Source organism: Bos grunniens, chromosome 2 (assembly GCF_055505025.1).
Source record: "Bos grunniens cultivar Pamir isolate PY7600 chromosome 2, Bosgru_T2T1.0, whole genome shotgun sequence".
Classification (NCBI taxonomy): domain Eukaryota; kingdom Metazoa; phylum Chordata; class Mammalia; order Artiodactyla; family Bovidae; genus Bos; species Bos grunniens.
Window position 1 is genome coordinate 105,700,309 of NC_141166.1, and position 20,719 is coordinate 105,721,027.

General features: G+C 36.3%; 1 protein-coding gene across 8 annotated transcripts in view; it reads right to left on the reverse strand.

The window, feature by feature from the left end:
* Positions 1–390: 390 nt before the first annotated feature.
* The window catches only part of LOC147378453 (sodium channel protein type 3 subunit alpha), a 124,584-nt gene continuing 104,255 nt past the window's right edge, over positions 391–20,719 (reverse strand). For all 8 annotated transcript variants that reach the window (XM_086370555.1, XM_086370570.1, XM_086370563.1 and 5 more), the window contains 7 exons: positions 11,727–11,849; positions 9,183–9,455; positions 8,282–8,335; positions 7,138–7,275; positions 5,810–5,914; positions 4,173–4,443; positions 391–3,649 (listed from right to left, as the gene is read on the reverse strand). In XM_086370555.1, coding sequence (XP_086226681.1) covers positions 2,454–3,649; positions 4,173–4,443; positions 5,810–5,914; positions 7,138–7,275; positions 8,282–8,335; positions 9,183–9,455; positions 11,727–11,849 — 2,160 coding nt within the window. In that variant the 3' untranslated portion in view covers positions 391–2,453. The remainder of the gene's footprint in view (positions 3,650–4,172; positions 4,444–5,809; positions 5,915–7,137; positions 7,276–8,281; positions 8,336–9,182; positions 9,456–11,726; positions 11,850–20,719) is intronic.

The window sequence follows — 20,719 nt, forward strand, 5'->3', positions numbered from 1 at the left end:
AATAGAAATTCATAAAATGAATTTAAGTAACAAACTATGTACTACAACATTTATTTACTACCAAGAAATTTGGAGATTACATAGTGAGGAGTTGAGATTAAAATGTTTACAACCAAGAGAATTAATTGAAATTGATAACTGTTGTAAATGGCTACTATTACTGTTGTTAAACTTGCAAGTTGGAATACGTGGGCTTGATCTTTTGCACACAGAAAAGTTCATAAAAACTGCTTTTAATTGACTTTATAGTATTTCTTGGTAAATCGTTCAGTAGGTTGTAACAAAATTCATGTGAACTTTTATGTATACAAATGTCAGATCAAGTACAGGTTTCATTAATTATATATATTTTAAACTTCCAACAATAAAAACAGAAGCCAAGAAATTAAATACAATAAAAAATGAAATATTTATTCATTTGGCTCAATAATGACATAGCTCACCATTCTTTTTAATAATAGCAATTCCCTGCATGCAGTTCATCAATACACTACAAGTAAATAGTTGTGTAAAAGGAATTAACATTACTCTTTTGGTTTGTGCAAAAACAAAAATTTATATCATGTTAAGTAATTGCACAACTTTGCCACTATGTTCATGGCTAAAAGGGACAGAGCCCAAGTTATATCTCTGATAGCTTTAGTGCAGCAGGAATTAAAAAAATAAGACTAGTCTGCATAAGCAAATACTACAAAAGTTGAGTTAAAAAAAAAACCTTCCATGAATAAAGGGTTATATTGAGGCAACCATAGTTGGTAGAAAATGACCTAGGTTTGAATTTTTGACCAATGTATATCCTACTGGAATGATAGAAAAAATATTATAACAAAGAAATTCACAAAACCCTTGTCTAACTTTTATTTTAGGAAATTATCCATTGAAAAGTCTAATGGATTCAAAAGTTTGGAGTTGTGATTAAAAATAAAAAGCAAAAGCATAAAGTAAAATAAATTGCCATGTCATCAACTTGAAAATAATTATCTTATGTATAAAATGCAGCAAATAAAATTGATCATATTTTTACATTATTTATATTTAAACAAGTTTTGGACATATTTTTAGCAAAATACGAAGTATATGTTTTGACAGTAGGCAGTATGCAGTGTGTTTCCTTGAATCTAGAGAGACACCATATGACACTCAAATTGAATTAAAAATGGAAAAGGAAAAGTGCTTTTAAATAACTGTAAGCTATTCTGCTTGACATACTAGACATAGAGCAGGTTGAAATCACTGTACTACCAGCATGTGACTTCTAACCAAGACTTGTGAAGAATGGATTGTGTAAAATAGAGCAGCATAGGCAATTAACATGCATTAGTGATAATCTTCAAACTATTTATGTTTAATGAATGGTGCAGGATACATCCCTGTTGGAAGCTTGCAAAAGACACATATACTGTGGTACATATTTGATTTAATAGAGGTTGTTTATCAGGATATATATATATATATGTGTGTGTGTATATATATATATATATATATATATATGCAAATATGCCCCCACAGGATAAAATAACTATTTACATAACAGAGGGTGTGGTTAATTGACATAAAATGTCAGCTTTGCTGAGAGCAGAAGATGGCAAAGCAATACTGCAGCAGAAAGTGGAACAACTATTCTAAAGTGATGCTTTAGATATACTTTTCTAGAACAGATTTATTAGATTACTTTTTTTGGGAAAACATTTAACCAAAATTAAATATAGTGCTCTGGAACTTAGAATAAAATTTGCACTTGCTGAAACAGAATACTTTGCATAAAAATAATCCTTTAAAAATTAGAGGAGACTTTACAGGCACATAACTGTGTAGATATAAACAAATGTAGACTAAAACACTTTCAAAATTAAAGCCATCTAGAAAATGGAAGTACCTGATATTGTTGTTAGAATTTTTTTCTGTTTTTGAGCAAGAATTTCATCTCTTGGGCAAAGCTCTTGTTTGATTTTCAAGAAACTTGTGAAATAGGAACACAGGGCTCTTATATTCTTTTTTTCTCAACCTAAAGCTCATTTACAAAAATAGTGACGTCGTATTATGAATAAACTATGAATTAGCGACCAGGGAAATCCACTAGAACAAATTTTGTAAAAATATGGCAGATATGGAAGTTAAAAATAGAATAGATGCAAGTACTGTACTAAAAGTGTTTGGTGTGGTTACAATGGATCACTTTGCACAACTATCCCTATGGTCTAGGTAGCCATTGAATTTCTCCTCAGCAGTGTCAGCTGGTAAAGAAAACAGTAACCTCTTGTCAGTGTTGATACCCTGATTCACAGAGTTGTAGTGACAGAGAGGTCACTGTCTTGTTATAGGCACTGACCATGAGTGTTTGTTAAAACAGTCAGTTTGGCATAGACCTCCTCTGGGAGTTCAGTTGACACATTAACTTTACCTTCTTAGGCTGTAAACAATTGATCACAAAGATAATTCTTTGTTTCTTTTTTTTACTTTTGATTTTCCCTGACCTCTTTCCCTTTGCTTTCTTTTTCTGGTTTGTCCTTCTCAAATTTTTCTTTGTCTGGCTTTGTTACACTATCATAGGAAGGAGGAGAGGTGGTAGAGGAACTTCCATCTGTTTTTTCTGGGGTGGAGTTCCCATTTAATTTGTCAATAATCATGTCATCTTTTATAGGTAAGTCAATCCTCCCTTTGATCGCCTCTTTGTTATACTCATTTACTACCTTCTTTAACCTTTGCTTTAAAAGATAACACCTGAAATTACGCTGAATGATAGCAGCAGACACCTCCTCTTGTTTGCGTTTCAGAGTGGTTGTAATGGGCTCATAGGAGACTTTGGAGGGATTTGACGCCATGAACCGATCTTCCATCTGAATTCGAAGGGCATCCATCTCTCCACTCTCACCCAAAACACGCTTTGTAAAGGCAAATAAAATGTCAAGGCAGTGGATCCTGTCCCCACTGACCATGGGCAGGTCCATGGCAATGAGCTGGACTTTGTTCGGTTTTGCTATGAGAAGAGGAGGATCCAGGGCAGCTGCAAAATCAGAGAGCTTGGAGAACTCTATGAACTGGGTGGCATCGGGATCAAACTTCTCCCAAACCTCGTAGAACATCTCAAAGTCGTCCTCACTCAGGGGCTCTGCACTTTCTTCAGTAGCAACACTGAAGTTCTCCAGGATGACAGCAATGTACATGTTCACCACAACCAGAAATGATATGATGATGTAACTGACGAAAAAGAAAATCCCAACAGACGGGTTTCCACAGTCTCCCTTAACTGAGCTGCCAGGGTGAATTGTGTCAGGGTCACAGTCTGGTGGTGCACTGTTGAGAATAGGTGCTAGCAATCCGTCCCAGCCAGCAGAGGTGGTAATCTGGAACAGGCAGATCATGCTGTTGCCAAAGGTCTCAAAGTTGAACATGTCGTCAATTCCAGCTTCTTTTTTAACATAGGCAAAATTGGACATTCCAAAGATGGCATAGATGAACATGACCAGGAAGAGCAGGAGGCCGATGTTAAACAGCGCAGGAAGGGACATCATCAAAGCAAAGAGCAGCGTGCGGATCCCCTTAGCCCCTTTGATCAGACGCAGGATTCGGCCAATCCTGGCAAGACGGATCACTCGGAACAAGGTAGGGGACACAAAATATTTCTCTATCAGCTCAGCCAGAAACATACCTATGGAAAAATACAGAAAACCGCTAACAGTGAGTATTTTAGGCTTATATGGATGCTTTTTCTTTGCGAGGTTATTGAAAACAACAAATTTGTCATGAGTATAAATCTTTACTATTTGGATCCACTTTCTAATGTTACCAATGAAAGATTATAGAGTTTTATTTAATAATTCTATAATGTCATAAACCAATGTGGACTCTTGCAAAATCCTATAAATTAAATAATCTCACATACTCGTATGGCATTTTAAGATTACATACTCCCAATTACTATGAATAGTTATCCTCATATATGAAATGTTTCAACAGCAAACAAAGACTGTTTCTGAAATCTTCAAATATATTGCTTTCTTTTTGAATACTGTCATTTTTCAATTAGTGGAAAATGACCAAGAGTGTTGAACTTTAGATCTGTACACATGATGATTCTCAGATCTAATTTCCGTGTCACACAGGTGGTAGGCTGTGGGGGATTTTTTCAACAACTATACTTCTATACTTCTCTGTAAATAAACCATTCTTACCTACGATGGAAAGAATCACTACCACAAAATCAAAGATGTTCCAACCTATGGTGAAGTAGTAGTATCTGAGGGAGATCAATTTCAGCACAAATTCTCCAGTGAACAGGATAATGAACACAAGGTTGATTCGGGACAAAACTAGAGTCATGTATTTGCTCTGGTCATCAGTTTCTACCATCATAGTGACCATATTGAGACAGATAAGGATCATGATACTGATATCAAAAACTTGTCTGGTTACAAAATCAAAGACCATTCCTTGGAATTTGTTCTAGAAAGAGAGAGAAAACAAGAAGGTTAATAGGCATATTTCATAAATAATGAGCCACAAAATTGAAGATGAAGTCCTTCTGTATATGGCCCATGGGATGTGTACCCTTCTCATACTACCTGAAACAAATCTGTTTAAAAAAGAGAAGGAAATGAAAAATGTCATATGACAAAAGCAAAGCATAATTGTTTTATTTAGATTCTATGGGAAGACAAAGCTGAACGACATAAATTGGTGGCAACTGGCTGATAATGTGCATGGGCTTTGCTTGATTTTAATAACTGGTAATTTTTACAAAAAATGTAACAACTAACAATGAAGATTTACAAAGTAGGTTAATGTAGATAGACTTTTAGATGGATGAATATGCCAGTTGATTTATCAACACTTAGGAATTTTGAATTATGTCTTATTTCTGTCTGTCCATGACTCAAAATATCAGTCATTTTTTATTTAATTCTGCTTCTTTAACAATAATACTTAAATGACATTCAGTAAAGTAGGTTTATGTCCTTTTGTGTATCCTGTCCTACTTTCTGCCTCCCCTCCCTTCCCTCCTGCCCCTGCCCCGCCACCCCTGCCCAGACTGTACCCTCTTAAAAATTATGCAAAGTGAAGTCATTTATAAGATTCATGAGATTTTGTCAAGTCCTAGTTCAGCAACTATAGGCTTTGTGACTTTGGGTACAATATATACCTTCCTTGGGTCTTAGTTTCCTTGTTCCTTACCCATCTAAGAGGATAGATAATTTAAAATACAACTCTGTGGACATAATACACCATCTTTATGTCTTTTCACTATAATGAAGCTCTACGGGGTATGCGTTCTAGATAAATCATTTGTGTGTGTGTGTGTGTGTGTGTGTGTGTGTGTGTCTGTGTGCTGAAACCAACTATTTTGATGACACCCTTTCCTTTCTAAGTAGGTGAAAAATCGTTTTCTGTTATAACAATGGAGAGAACAAATGGCACAGAGGGAGGTCATGGGTGTTGAAGGGGAGGTTTTAAGTTCATCTACTTAAAAGGACAAGAGGGGGGTCATATCACAGATCAGAGAAGGAGAAACCGGGTGCGCCGTTGGCAGCAGTAGGTGGCAGCGGGAGCATGAGCTTGCTTTGGGAGCAGTTAGCGGAAACTCTGACTTGGAACTTTTCAACTGACAAGTAAAGAACATTGCTTCATTTTTAAGAGCTTAGTAATTCTTAGAGTGTAGTAATTGCAAATTGTGTTATACAATATGTACTTTACGACTAGATCATGGTATATATATTGGTGATATCACCTAATATGTTCTGAACCAGCACTGCCCAGTTTCATCATATGGAAATAGGGCTTTGGAATGTTCAAGGAGATGAGTAATTCTTACTGCAGGCCGAGGTATGGGTTTCTGAGGTTTCTTAGACCCAAGTTTCTTCATTGCATTGTAGTATTTTTTCTGTTCCTCTGTCATAAAGATGTCTTGACCTCCAAAGTAAAGACATAGTAGGAAACTGGTTACAACCCAGCCTGTATTACAGCAATACTTTTACAAAAATACTTCTGAGTCTTTCCTTTAATCCTTCTTTTCAATTGTTAAATGGATTTTACCCTACTTCATATAGATTTATTCTGCTTTTTCATTTTATCTGAAATTCTGAGTACCTTAACACTATGTAAAACCCATAATCACATAAAACTCTGATTAGTACAGGATTCTAATTTGATAATATTACATTTAGAAGGAGGCTCAGGGGTCTCAAATATATTTTCATTAAAGAAAAAAATCTTAGTCCATTTCAGTGTTGACAGCTTTATTTTTTATTCAACACTTTTTGAGCACTTGCTGTAGGACAATGTATTCAGTATCAGAATTACGTAGATCTACATCTATATGTATCTATATGCATCTATATGTAAACAAATAAAACAACCCATCACTGCAGAGATAGCAATAAACTCCAGGATTCAGAAACAGGCTTTATATAGGGGAGCGGTTCAGATGTTAAAGAATCTGCCTGCAATGCAGGAGACCCAATCTTCCCTGGGTTGGGAAGATTCCCCTGGAAAAGAGAATGGCTGCCCACCCCAGCATTCTTGGCTGGGAGATCCCATGGACAGAGGAGCCTGGTGGACTCCAGTCCATAGCATTGCAAAGAATAGAACACAACTGAGCGACTAACACCCTTAAGCTAGACCTTAGAGGATGATTAAGGGTTTGCTAGACAAAGCATTTTAGGAGGAAAAAAAATATCCTGTGTAAAGTGACAGAGGGAAAAGAGCATACCTTGTTCAGAAAAGGGCAGAAAATCCATGTAGCTGTGTGTGTAGCAAGTGATGGTGTTAATGGTGGGTGGGTGGTTACTGAGGAGGAGGGAAGTGAATATAGAAAGTGTGTGGGCGAAGATGAAGCTGGAAGACTGGGTGGAGATAATTCCTGAAAGGCTCTGTAAGCAAGGGTAAAGCATTCAGGCCCACTGGATGGTTTAAGGCAATATGGTCATTTTTCTAAGTCAGAATGACACTATAGCAGATCTGCAGAGGATGAACCTGGAGAGGAGCCACCAGTTAGAGGCTGGAATCCTCTGCGTTTGAACTGACCACATAGTGAATGGAAAAGAATATAAAAATGACCTAAGTCGGTCCTGGTTATTGGGATGTAAAAAAAGAAAACCAGAATCTCAGAATGGGGAAAGGTGAGAGCTGAGGAATACTTATCTTCTTTTTCTGTTGGTTGAAGTTATCTATGATGACACCAATGAATAGATTCAGAGTGAAGAATGACCCAAAGATGATAAAGATGACAAAGTATAAGTACATATACAGATTTTCTTCATATACAGGCTGAAGTTTAACCTAAATAATATTGAAAATATTAAATAACATTTAAAAACACAATAAATACTTGGGCTAAATTAAAAATTTGGTGAGTGTTGTTACTTTCTATAGAGCTATTTTTTGCCTTGACCTGAGATATTGTTCTGCAAAAGCAGTTCTTTTTTTAAATTAGTATGACCTAGTATAATCTGCCTGCAATGCAGGAGACCCAGGTTCCATCTCTGTGTCAGGAAGATTTCCTGGAGAAGGGAATGGCTACCCACTCCCTTATTCTTGCCCGGAGAATTCCAAGGAATGAGGAGTCTGGTGGGCTCTAGTCCGTGGGGTTGCAAAGAGTCAGACATGACTGAGTGACAAACACTACTAGTATATTGAAAGTTTGTAATTTTTATGATTGTTCTTAAATCTGTTTTCCCATTGGGGCTTACCTGTACATATTCTTTAGAGTAAATAACAGTGGTATAAACAAGGCAAACATTTTGAACCTACTGTTTGTCTTACTATAATTTTTTTTTTTGTTGCAGTTTTTTCAACTTGGGTTTGGAGTTAAAACCCGAGATAACTCCTTATCTTGGAGATAAGGCTTTAATAACAGAACATCTACTTCTAAGAGGAAAATTCAGCAATAAACAGATGTGTGCTGAGGAACTATTTTTATTCCTATTTTCTAAATTGAGTTTCCCTGAAACTTGCTTACTTTTATCATGATATTTTTGGAGGCCGCTTTACAGTCTCTGATTTATCATACTCTTCAGGGATGGAGGAGACTAGTTCCTTCCTGCCTGAGCAGTTTTCCCAACCTTAAGAGTCTCATTTACTGGACTGACCTGATCGACCTGTTATTAGATGTATAACAGACATATATGAACCAAAGTATCATTTACATGGAAGTGAAGTGGCTTAAAAAGAGAATCTCTACATGCAGTTGTAAATGTTCTGATTCTGGGCCTTCCAGTTAAATTATCACAAATGTTCACTATGGAAAAATCTAGTAACTATAAATAGTTATTTGAGTGATACTTACATCTCGTGAATCAACAGCTGCATACATAATGTCCATCCAGCCTTTAAATGTTGCCTGTTAAACAACATATGTTTGAATTCTGCATAAAAACCTAATCCAACAGTATGCATTTTACCATATGAAAATATGATAGCTATTACAAATAATTTTTGTATAATATTTTGAAATACTCTACAAAGAGCCTTGAATTCTCTAAGAGTTGAAATTTCAATGAAACTGAAATCGAATAGGATTTTATTTCAAACTGGAACTCGTTTTGTCTTGGAAAGTATTCTATTTTTTTCTACACTAACATTTAACTGGATGAATCTCAGGCTCAAATCACTTTCAGAAGCTAAGCTCTATCATTCAAACCTCTGGTGTGTTTAAGCACTCAATTGTTTTGGTTAATTTCTTGATTAGTTAATATATTATCAATTATGTCAAAATAATTAAATATTACAAATTTTAAAATCCACACCAAAAGATTTGCATTTCCACACCTAATAGCTCTATACCCTGAAGATGTTGATACAATTAATTATCTGGCTAATAGTCTATACATTTAATTAATTACTACTATATATATTATTACTTTAATACACAAAATTGCTTCTTTGGCAATTATTGGTACAGAAAACTAAAAATGCTACTAGCGCAATAACAATAATAAAATAAGAAAAAACAGGAAGCAGAAATATAAAATCATATTAAAACATACTAACAACTGAACACTGGGGGACATACATTAAAATCACTGCAAAATATCTTCTTTGCAGTCAAGTCAAGCTAATAGTACAGCTGTTAGAGTACAGCTGTTATCATCAACTACTTTTGTGCTGTCAGATATTAATCACTCAAAGAACATCAGAGAAATGATTTACTTGAAATCTTTTTCAAAACTCATACAGTAGGTACTTACCACTTGAAGCAGTGCAAGATAGCCAGCGCCAACATTATCGAAATTTACTTTCACATTTTTCCACCGAGCTTTCTTGCCAAGAGCCTGACAGTCACTCAAATTGTTAACTTCACTAACATCAAACATGTTACCCGTTGTCGTGTTTACACAGTGGTAGAACTTGCCAGCAAACAAATTCACACCCATAATGCTAAAGATCAGCCAGAAGATGAGACAAACCAGCAGCACATTCATGATGGAGGGAATTGCTCCAACAAGAGCATTCACAACGACCTAGAAGAGGAGACAAGAATGAGGCAGCTTACAAGCTGTTAAAATGGTAACCATTTCTTCCATTATATAGTTAACATAAAATGGGTGTTTAATGAGTTAAATAAAAATCTGGGTGGACAAGTTGTTTCTTCCGATATTTTCTAGAACATATTCAGTAAGGGAAAACAGACAGTGACACAACTAAAAAGCTAAAGGATTTAAGGAAAGCAAAATATTCCAAAGTATGAAAAGAAATAAACAAAAACCTGATAGAGTAAGATGGAGTCAGAAAATGTTTGTATGCTAGGGAAAAAAAGAAAAAAAATGTATTAAATACCGACAGAAGAAGTAATCATCATTCAGCAATTCACTTTAATTTTCAAAGGTATTAATGAATAATTGGTGGTGTGAAAACATGGTTAAACAAACCCACTACAAAGAAACAAAGTAATGATAATGCCTTAAATCTGTGTCCCCAGATCAAGCTAACTTTTGATGATGATGAAGAATAGTATTAGGAATTTGCAAGGTCATTTTTTCCCCCTACTGATAATTCCCAATTTTTTAAAAAGTGAATTAAGATGGGAAATAAGATGGAATTTATCTCTGGACATAAAAGTACTGAACGTATTCCCATTATTATTGTTCCAAATCTCTTAAAGGTTTACTTCAGGGCACTCTTTACCAACCCAGGCCAACCTATTTGATGAAGGAGACGTTCCATCACCTTTCCTCTAATTGAATTCAGAAGAGATTAATATGTATTTTCAAATCTCTAGCAGTTTGTATGTTATCTAATTAATCTGTTTTATCTAATTAATTAATATTGGGACTATTTTGTTAAGCACTTATAAGTGAAACTATTATTTTTAAATACTGAAACATTATTTTAGAAATCAACACCAAAGAATTTTAAATTAATATCAAAACTTGAAATCCAAAATTGTAAAAACTTCATATGCTAGTTGAATCTTATTTCTTATGGAAATTGTCATGTATGTTATACCAAAACCTGTTTTTTGCTCTAAAATTGGTGTAATATGACCTCCCACAAATTTTCTTATCATCAAGTAAATGCATGATACCTTTTACCATGTTTTATACCTAGAATATTAATTCTGTCATATTATAAGAATTAAAAATGTTAATGTAGAATAGTTTTCAGATTAGAGCAAATTTGGAAATTTTTAATTTTGTTCAGTTGCTGTCTGCCCTCAAAAATGAATTATTGATATGAAGCCATGCAATCAGAAGAAGGCTTAAATAATATCAGTAATACTAAAAGATTGGTATGGAAAAAACTTGAAATTACATAATGATTTTTAAAAATATCATCTTGTGTGTTTATTTATCAAGTAACAATGAAGTAAAATTATAGTGTAACACTAAGCATTTCCTTGCTTACAGCGCATCTGGAGAGCGGTTTCATTCTTCCTGGTGAGTGAATCTCAAAGTTAAAGCTGAAGTGTTTTTTAAAAGTGCTTCAACAAACCACCTCCTAACATAAAAGCCCTATGGCCTAGAAGGAATTCAATATCCATGTGCATTTGCAAGCTGGATTAAACAAAGCTGGCCTTAGTGCTAACTAGTATTTTGAGGGGTGTGGCAAGTAGATGTGAATATGGTGTACTTTATGTTTAGAAGCATAAAATGTACACTAAGGGATAGAGATGGAGGGTCAAATACAAGTGTTAATGGAAAAAGTGAACCTCATTCAGAATGCTCACTTAAAAGGGAGATCTGTTAAACAAACCCCAGGGGTTGCCGGCAATGCTTAGTTAATTATCCTAACCCCTACTTTGGTGGCTTAGGATGCAGATTTTGTCAGAGACTACAATTTAGTGTTGTTTTCTTGCACAACAACTTTTTTATTACCAATATTAATGGAAGAAGTAGAGCACACAAAACCTTCATTACTAGTTATTTTTAAGAAATCAAACTACCTATTCAAAGGAAGAATATCTCCTCCTAGGATGAATGTCAGTAGTAAACAGTCATTATAAAATGTATAAGCAGTGAAAAGAAATAAATGGCAACACAGAGTTTGTAGTTGTGTGGAAACATCCTTGATCTGTTACCAGGAGACCTGGATTCTAGTTTTAGTACTGCCACAAAAAATTTTTTTGAGGGCCTGTTTTAGTTTTAGGAGGCTAGGCGTAGTGATCTTTAGGATTTCTGCTTTGAAATTGTATAATTCTATGAAATGTCAGAAGAGTGTGGCACCCCTCTGTATCTAAATCATTACCTACATTTAATTTTGATATGAATCGTGAGAGCTTTTATTCTTCTTACCCTCATGCCTTCAAACCGGGATAAAGCTCTCAGTGGTCTTAAAGCTCTTAATGTCCGTAGGGATTTGATGGCACCAAGTTCTGAGTAGCCAAGAGCATTGGCTACCAAACTAACCAAAGAAACCTGAAGAAGAAACAAAAATCAGTCAGTTCACCAGGAAATAAACTATTGACTAAAGGCATGAGACGTAATATCTCTTTTTTAGTGCCAATCAAACAAAGCTTTAGACAGCCCTTGGCAGCCTTCATTTTCTACATAGTAGTGTGCTCATTTTACCTTCCCAGTCTCATTAATTAATTGCTTTTCTTACCAAACATCCATAAGGCTCTCCAGTTAGATATTTTACCCATGGAGCCCTTTTCAGCCCAGACATAGACCACTGATGATTCGAGATTTAATTCAAAAGTCATATCCTTCATAGATCTGTGTTTAACATCATTGATTAATAATCATACTTCATTTCCAAGTTTTGCAGTATCCTGGTTATGTGTATTGCAGGCACTGACCATAATCCAGGCCACATTAACTCTTTATGGACTGAAATGAAACATTCTTATTTCAATGTCTCTAATAATACCTGGTTGAATATCTTTAGTCAGTATATGTTGGATAAATAAACAAAGAAGAAAATATTACCTGCAAAAACATTTTATCAGACCACATAGTTTCATAACAATGAAGTTTTTTTTTACCTAAACTATTGGATTTATGATTTAGAATACAATACCTCTCATTCAGAGTGATGATATATCTTTCTGATATTTACATAAATGTTGTTTTACTTAAATATATGAAAGGTTAAAGAAGACATGTCTTTTTCAGGAGGAAGAAGCACTATTTGCTTTGATTTTCTTTAATAGCCTGGCTTAGTCGCTTAGTCATGTCTGACTCTTTGCGACCCCATGGACTATAGCCTGCTAGACTCCTCTGTCCACGGGGATTCTGCAGGCAAGAATACTAGAGTGGGTTGCCATGCCCTCCTCCGGGGAAGCCAGCATTTTATTAAATGTTGAACATTTACTATATGCTAGGTTCTGTTCTGATTGTCTTACACCTATAAATCTCAAGAAGTATGTAGTATTACGTTTGCCTTTTCACTGATAAAGAAGTTGAGTTTCTCCCACACCTCTGCTTTTTTTTTTTTTTTTTAAAAAGATGTACAGATAGAAAGAGATGAAGTTAGAACCCAAGTGATTGGACTTCAAAACTGTATCTTAACCTTTTCCCTCCATTACCAGAAATTCATTCTTAATCTGAACCACAAAACTCAAGAAATGACTTGAATGATTATCTTCACTTCTTGTAAGGATTATATATAGCTTGATGGATAGGAGAGAGGATAATTTATGCATCCACTGGATGGCCTCAGGGCCATGGTGTAAAGGTGACACCAAAACCAGAACTGAGACTTTAAGGCAGACGGAGCCACTATCCCCTTATTGTTAGTGTTGAACAGAAAAATAAATGACTTGAATGTTAGACTTGACTAGTGGCTGCATAATTTATTGAGCTATTAATTTCTCTCTAGTGTTCACTGCTACAGAAGACTGGGAAGATGGGGAAGGTTATTATTAGAGAACACACAGGCCTTCTACATTCTGGACTCATTTGCCTCGGAAGCATTCACAACTTCTTTAAGTTTCTGCAGCTGCTTCTGAAGACTTATCTTCCCAACCAGGTCCTGAGATGGGGGCATTTAAAGGGAAAGTGGAACTGTCAGTCCCTCAGTCTTGTCTGACTCTTTACGACCCCATGGACTGTATCCTGCTAGGCTCCTCTGTCCGTGGAATTCTCCAGGCAAGAATACTACCATTTCCTTCTCTAGGGGATCTTCCTGACCCAGGGATCGAACCCAGGTCTCTTGCATTGGAGGCAGATTCTTTACCATCTTAGCCACCAGGGAAGCTCAATTTAAAGGGAAGTGGCAGGAAATTTCTCATGACTGGGAAGTAAGGAAGCTCATGCTTTAAAAGGAAAAGAAATATAATGGCTAGAGCCAGGAGATTCTGGAAAGACAGCAAGTTGTGGCTTCAGAGCTGAGAGGCACTACTTGCATATAACTACCCCATCATACTGCGGTGGCTCTGTGGATTGCTAGAGAAGCTGGACACTAGTGAACCCCCCTTTTTATGCACCTGTCATTTTGTGTACAATAAAAACTCATTTTATTGTATTATTGTGAAAAACTAAATATGGTTTAAACTCAATTTTGAAGTTAAAGATTTGAAATATTCTTAAAATTGGAAGATGATGCCTAATATTGGTGCATGCGTGCATGCTCAGTCATGTCCAGCTCTCTGAAGCTCCATGGACTGTAGCCCACTGGGCTCCTCAGTTATATTGGTAAGGTGCTGTAAAACTTAAAATGATCTTTTCCACTCATGAGCTGTGTCTCAGAGTAGTCAAATATTAGTCCAAGAAAAGGTAGCAAGGGGCAAGAACATAACTGGAATTTCTGTTTTCAGGTCCAGTGCGTTTCCCACCTCAGCAACTTCAGACTCGACCTTTCAATACAGTGTTTTAGTCTCTTATGCTCAACACAAAAGGCATTCTTACTAAGGTATCCTAAGTGTAACAGAACCTCTTTACCAAAAACTGAATTTTTAATACAAATTTACATGACTCTAGGTACCTTACTAAGGAGATCAGCCCTGGGATTTCTTTGGAGGGAATGATGCTGAAGCTGAAACTCCAGTACTTTGGCCACCTGTTGCGAAGAGCTGACTCATTGGAAAAGACTCTGATGCTGGGAGGGATTGGGGGCAGGAGGATAAGGGGACGACAGAGGATGAGGTGGCTGGATGGCATCACTGACTCGATGGACGTGAGTCTGAGTGAACTCCGGGAGTTGGTGATGGACAGTGAGGCCTGGCGTCCTGCGATGCATGGGGTCGCAAAGAGTCGGAAACGACTGAGTGACTGAACTGAACTGAACTGAATGCTTCTAATGGAGAAGGCAATGGCACTCCACTCCAGTACTCTTGCCTGGAAAATCCCATGAATGGAGGAGCCTGGTAGGCTGCAGTCCATGGGGTCACTAAGAGTCAGACACAACTGAGCGACTTCACTTTCATTTTTCACTTTCATACATTGGAGAAGGAAATGGCAACCCACTCCAGTGTTCTTGCCTGGAGAATCCCAGGGACAGGGGAGCCTGGTGGGCTGCCGTCTATGGGGTCGCACAGAGTCAGACACGACTGAAGCGACTTAGCAGCAGCAGCAGCAGCAGGTACCTTACTATCCACAAAATATATGAAACTGTCTGTGCTAGACGCTTCAGGGCGGGGTTTGGTTGTCAGTCACACCTTCCACATTCCAGTGGCCGTTGAGACTGAGAACGAAAGGAATAATGCAGGAAGGAGTTGATGGTTCTGAAGAAGACCTTGGAAGTCCTGTGATTGTTTAATGAACCAAGTGACATGACATTATTTCCCTTAAAAATGGCTAAAGATAATTTTTTAACTTCAGTATAAGCAGTTAAAAGATTAAAACCATAGGATCACCTCCATACACTGAAATGATACATTTCAGTGCAAAAGCTTGCTTGATTTTTAATGGAAAAATTTAGAAGTGTTTCTATTAAAACCAGAAGTGAAAAAAAAATGCCAGCTACTAACATTATTTTTTCCACCAACATTATTATTTAACACTTTCTGTAAAAAGAAATGAGCTAAAACAATTAGAAAAGTAGAAGTCATTATTTACATATTTGTTAATGTTGACCTAAAAAAATCAGAATAAAATGAATAAAATGAAAACTACTATAAATGATAATATAATTATTTTAGGTTCTGACTAATATATTTTTCATATTAATTTTTTAAAGTTTATATGTGTCTTTTGAAACTGCACAAAACAAAATATTATAAAGAAAATACAGTATAAGAATAATCTAAAATATTATTGTTTTAAGAAGAGCAATCAGAAAGGACAAATTCCATATAATATTAAAGCTAACTATAGGATCTTCAATAATTAACGCTATCATATAAATAAACAAAGAAATGAGTGAAACAAATCTAAACTGGACCCAAGGCATACTGGCATACCAAGTTTTAGCATATGGAAAATGGTAGTATTTTAAATAAGAGGTGAAAGAAACAAGGGGGACATTTTGAAATGTTTTAAAATGTCAAAATCATTTTGAGGACAATAGAATTGGAGCCTTACCTCACACCTTACACCAAAATAAGTTCTAGATTGATCAAAAATTAAAACATAAAAGTGAATAAATAAAACTCAAAAAATTTGAGAAAAAAAAAGCATGAGAAAATGTTTAATAATCTTAAAGCAAATGGTCTTTATAAGCATAAGAAAAGCCAAAAAGGGGAAAAAAAGGCTGATATATTTGACTAAATCAATATGAAAACCTTTTTACATGACAAAAAAAGCTCAAAAGACAAAGCCCAAGTCGGCAAAACAGTCATACCACATGTGACAAAATAGTAAACTTCCTTAATGTAAAAAGAAGTCCTACTAATCAGTAACAAAAAGGTCATTAACTATAACATACAAATTCCCTCTAAACTTTCATTTTAATATATTTGAACAACACATTTATTTATACTCCTTATTGAAATTTAACCAGAAAGAAATCTAAAGAATACACAGAGAATGCACAAAGGGACAAGAAGGAAAAAGGTTTTAAAAAATTCTTGAGTTAAAAAAAAAAAATAAAGTGCACTGGAATGATCACTTTCTCCACAGAGCAGCAGAAACCCAGGTGCTTGCAGAAGTAAGTCAACTTTTTCTAGTGGGCTCTGAAAAGGTTCTGGACCTGGAGGCACCATGTTCTCCTAAAACAGGGGATAATGCATGGCACTGAGAACAGAATTGATTCAAAGTCTCTGCATAGGGAAGCTGGGCATTCTTGACTGCCTTCCTCCACTTCTCCCCAGCTCTGCTAGAGAGCATAATGAACTAATACTCCTTTGTGGCTTACAAAGTAAAATCTGTATTTGCTACAGAGGTCAGAACATAGCAGCAATAATCTGCATTGTGGTTGGGTTTCCCTGTTAGACCACAAAAGCCTCTTTAATACATCATATAATGGAGGGTTTTCCATTAATACTATCATAGGGTTTAAACAGCCTGTGGTCTAACTCAGTATTTCCGAGAGCAGGCACCTAAAGTTTCAGATTCCTGAGTGCATATCTCCTTCCTTTCAGCCCAGAACAGTTCTGTTTTTTGTCAGATACACAGCTTCTAAAAAGGGCTCAGGTGGTGGTGAGGGACAGGTACAAAGCGTCCATGGAAGTGATGGCAGAAGGCTCTTGGCAAAGATGGGAAACTGGGGATACTGGAGATGGCAGGATTCTTCAGCTGCGATGGGTAATTTTATAGTAGGAATGGAGTGAAGACCATCCAGTGTCTGAGAAATGAAGAGCAGTTCATATGCATCATCAGTCAGGAGTGAGAGTCCTTACACTTTTATATAAGGGGTGTTTGTAACTCACCCCTTGCTTTTTACTTTTGACATTTTTCTACTTTTATAGTAGGTTTTTGCAGTTTATTTGTCTATAGCTTTTTACATGATTTGGAAATTCAGAGGAGGGCATGGCAACCCACTCAAGTATTCTTGCCTGGAGAATCCCCATGGACAGAGGAGCCTGGTGGGCCACAGTCCATGGGATTACAAAGAGTCAAACATGACTGAGTGACTAGGCACAGGAAATTCACAGTACTCACCAGACATGTAAAGGCATCTCAGTAATTATGGTTTTGTTTATGGCAGAGAGAAACTGGAGATAACCTTAGTGCTCATTCCTGGAGAACGGATGAGTAAATTCTGATGGTACATCACTGAACTGCACTGTGGAATATATATACCATGGGTACCATAGGAATTTCATTTAAATATTCCAGACACCATTTATTTTAATAAAATGAGGGTTTTGAATCAGGTGATTTCTAAGTTTGCTTTCTTGCCTGGAATTCTATGATTCAGAAATTTCAAGATGATTAAAGCAATATAACACAATATGTTATTCACTCTGGAAAGATAAATCATAGTAACTTTACTAATGGATATATCATCTTTAATCAAGTACTCACTCTACTGGGAAAATACTTGAGTGCCGGTCTGATTGATAGCATGATTACTTATGGGGTATGTATTAATAATTGGGAATTTATCCTTAGGTTTAATTATTGTTATTTCTAGGAAAATAAGAGTCGTTTTTGACATTCAATATAATGAACATATGTTATATCTATACAGAAAAATCAAATGAACTTTCTGATTGAACTTTTTGGCCAACCCAATATATAATAAATTAACAGCTAAGGAATTATTCCGTGTCTCAATTTCTTCATCTACAAAATCGAGATCGTAACAGTGGATGCCTCAGTGGTGGTTGTGATGATTAAATGAATTAAGGCAAAGATTAGTCATTATTAATATTATACACGAGAACCCTAATCTGCCTTCACTTTCATGCTCATAATCTTAGCAGTGATGAGCTGGTATAATCTTTCACGGGAATGCTTTTAGAAAAAAAAAAGAGCCATGTGGATCTTTCTAGGAAGCCATTGCTTGGTCCAGCTAGTCACTGTGGTGTTGATACGGTGTTGAAGAGAAGGGTTCAGACCTCCAATTCATTTTTCAGTTGGTAATCTGGAGTAGAATTTGCTGATTGACTGTGAGGTGTAAAAGAGGGAGAGGCTGAAGACAGGACCGTTAGCTTAGCTTCATAAAGACAGTACTACCAGAGTAAACAGGACATTCAGGAAGAAATGCATGATTGAAGCGTAAAAGTAATGAATGTACTCGGTCAGGAGGAGTGTCAGTAGTATTATCTGGGAGGCAATTAGAAATGTGAATGGGGTTTAAGGAAAGACCAGAATTGTGCTAAAACTCATAGTCTTTTAAAAAATGCAACACAGAATTTATGCTGTTAATAGGATTATTTCTTTAAACCTAGCCAGCGAAAATTTTTTCTTGTTAATACATTGATAATGGTAAAAGAATTAGACACTTCCCAAAAAGGAGAAAAGTGAGTCATTCCTACTAGGAGGCATTTGCAGAAAAAGCCAAAGCACATACGAGACTGTTTACATAGAACTATGTCTGAGAGACCAGAAATTGATATGAAAATGACAGTAATTTATAACTATCCAGTTCTTATCTCAAAGTTCTTTTACTTTAATCAAATCTTTCCACAAGAGTTGCAGGTAAAATTCACGGCGGGCGGAGAAGGCAATGGCACCCCACTCCAGTACTCTTGCCTGGAAAATCCCATGGATGGAGAAGTCTGGTGGGCTGCAGTCCATGGGGTCGCTAAGAGTCGGACACGACTGAGTGACTTCACTTTCACTTATCACTTTCCTGCATTGGAGAAGGAAATGGCAACCCACTCCAGTGTTCTTGCCTGGAGAATCCCAGGGACGGGAGAGCCTGGTGGGCTGCTGTCTATGGGGTCGCACAGAGTCAGACACGACTGAAATGACTTAGCAGCAGCAGCAGCAGCAGCATGTATTGGTAAGACATCTTATTGTTTTCATTCACCGCTGCTAAAGGCAGCCATCTTCAGAGTGTAATGTGCGAACTTTTTGACTAGTGTCAACTTTTTGACCTTTAAATTTATCTGGGCTCTGTTGCAAATCACAGAACAAAGAAGGAGTACAGTGCTAGATAAAGGTATCTCTGTTACTTATAGCTGTGTGACATCTCTAAATTTCATTTTATAAACCTCATTTTATTAATAGCAAAGTAGAGGTAATATTAAGAATTACACCACAGGATTGTTGAGGATTAATAATATATTATTTAAAAGAGATACTGACAATGAGATTTGTGATGTAGGGGGTTCGGAAGCAGGGTCATTAGAGCCAGATTCCTTGGTTACAAAACCAGCTTAGCCTCTTTCTTAGTAGTGTTAGTCAGTCAGTCGTGTCCAACTCTTGTAGCTGTAGCCACGTGGACATAGCCCATGGACTATAGCCCACCAGGCTGTTCTGTCCACTTCAGACAAGAATACTGGAGTGCGTAGCCATTCCCTTCTCCAGGGGATCTTCCTGACCCAGGAATCAAACCTGGGTCTCTTGTATTTCAGGCAGATTTTTTACCATCTGAGCCACCAAGCTTCTTTCTTATTTACTGTGTTTGCAACAACAACCTTTCTTTGTCTTAGTTTCCTCATCTGTAAAATGAGCCTAATTATGGTTTCTAACTTACAGAGTTTTGAAGATTAGGTGAATTAACATATATAAAGTGATTTTAGCCACAGTTGTACACAATAAGCACTAAATCAGAGTTACCAATTTTCTCTACTGTTAGGTAAGGCTCTTAATCAGTGCTATTTCCACAGGAAGGGCTAGGCATCTTATTGTGGCTACTAATAGCAATAACAATTCTGGCTTCATTATTGAGGATGCTGCTATGTCAAGAATAAATGTTAAGAACTAAGGTGGGGGTTACCAGATTCTAGATGTTGATAACAATTGAAAATACACATTAGAATCAGAAAATGTCCCTGTTCTGCTTTTGTTCACTTCATCAGAGCAGCTGATGAGGATTCTTTTTTTTTTTTTTTTTAATAGTTTTTCTCCTGTAATTGAGATCTAATCTTACTGCATTGTGGTCAGAAAAGATGCTTGGAATGATTTCTATTTTTTTGAATTTACCAAGGCTAGCTTTATGGCCCAGGATGTGATCTATCCTGGAGAAGGTTCCATGTGCGCTTGAGAAAAAGGTGAAATTCATTGTTTTGGGATGAAATGTCCTATAGATATCAATTAGGTCTAACTGGTCTATTGTATCGTTTAAAGTTTGTGTTTCCTTATTAATTTTCTGTTTAGTTGATCTATCCATAGGTGTGAGTGGGGTATTAAAGTCTCCCACTATTATTGTGTTATTGTTAATTTCTCCTTTCATGCTTGTTAGCATTTGTCTTACATACTGCGGTGCTCCCGTGTTGGGTGCATATATATTTATAATTGTTATATCTTCTTCTTGGATTGATCCTTTGATCATTATGTAGTGACCTTCTTTG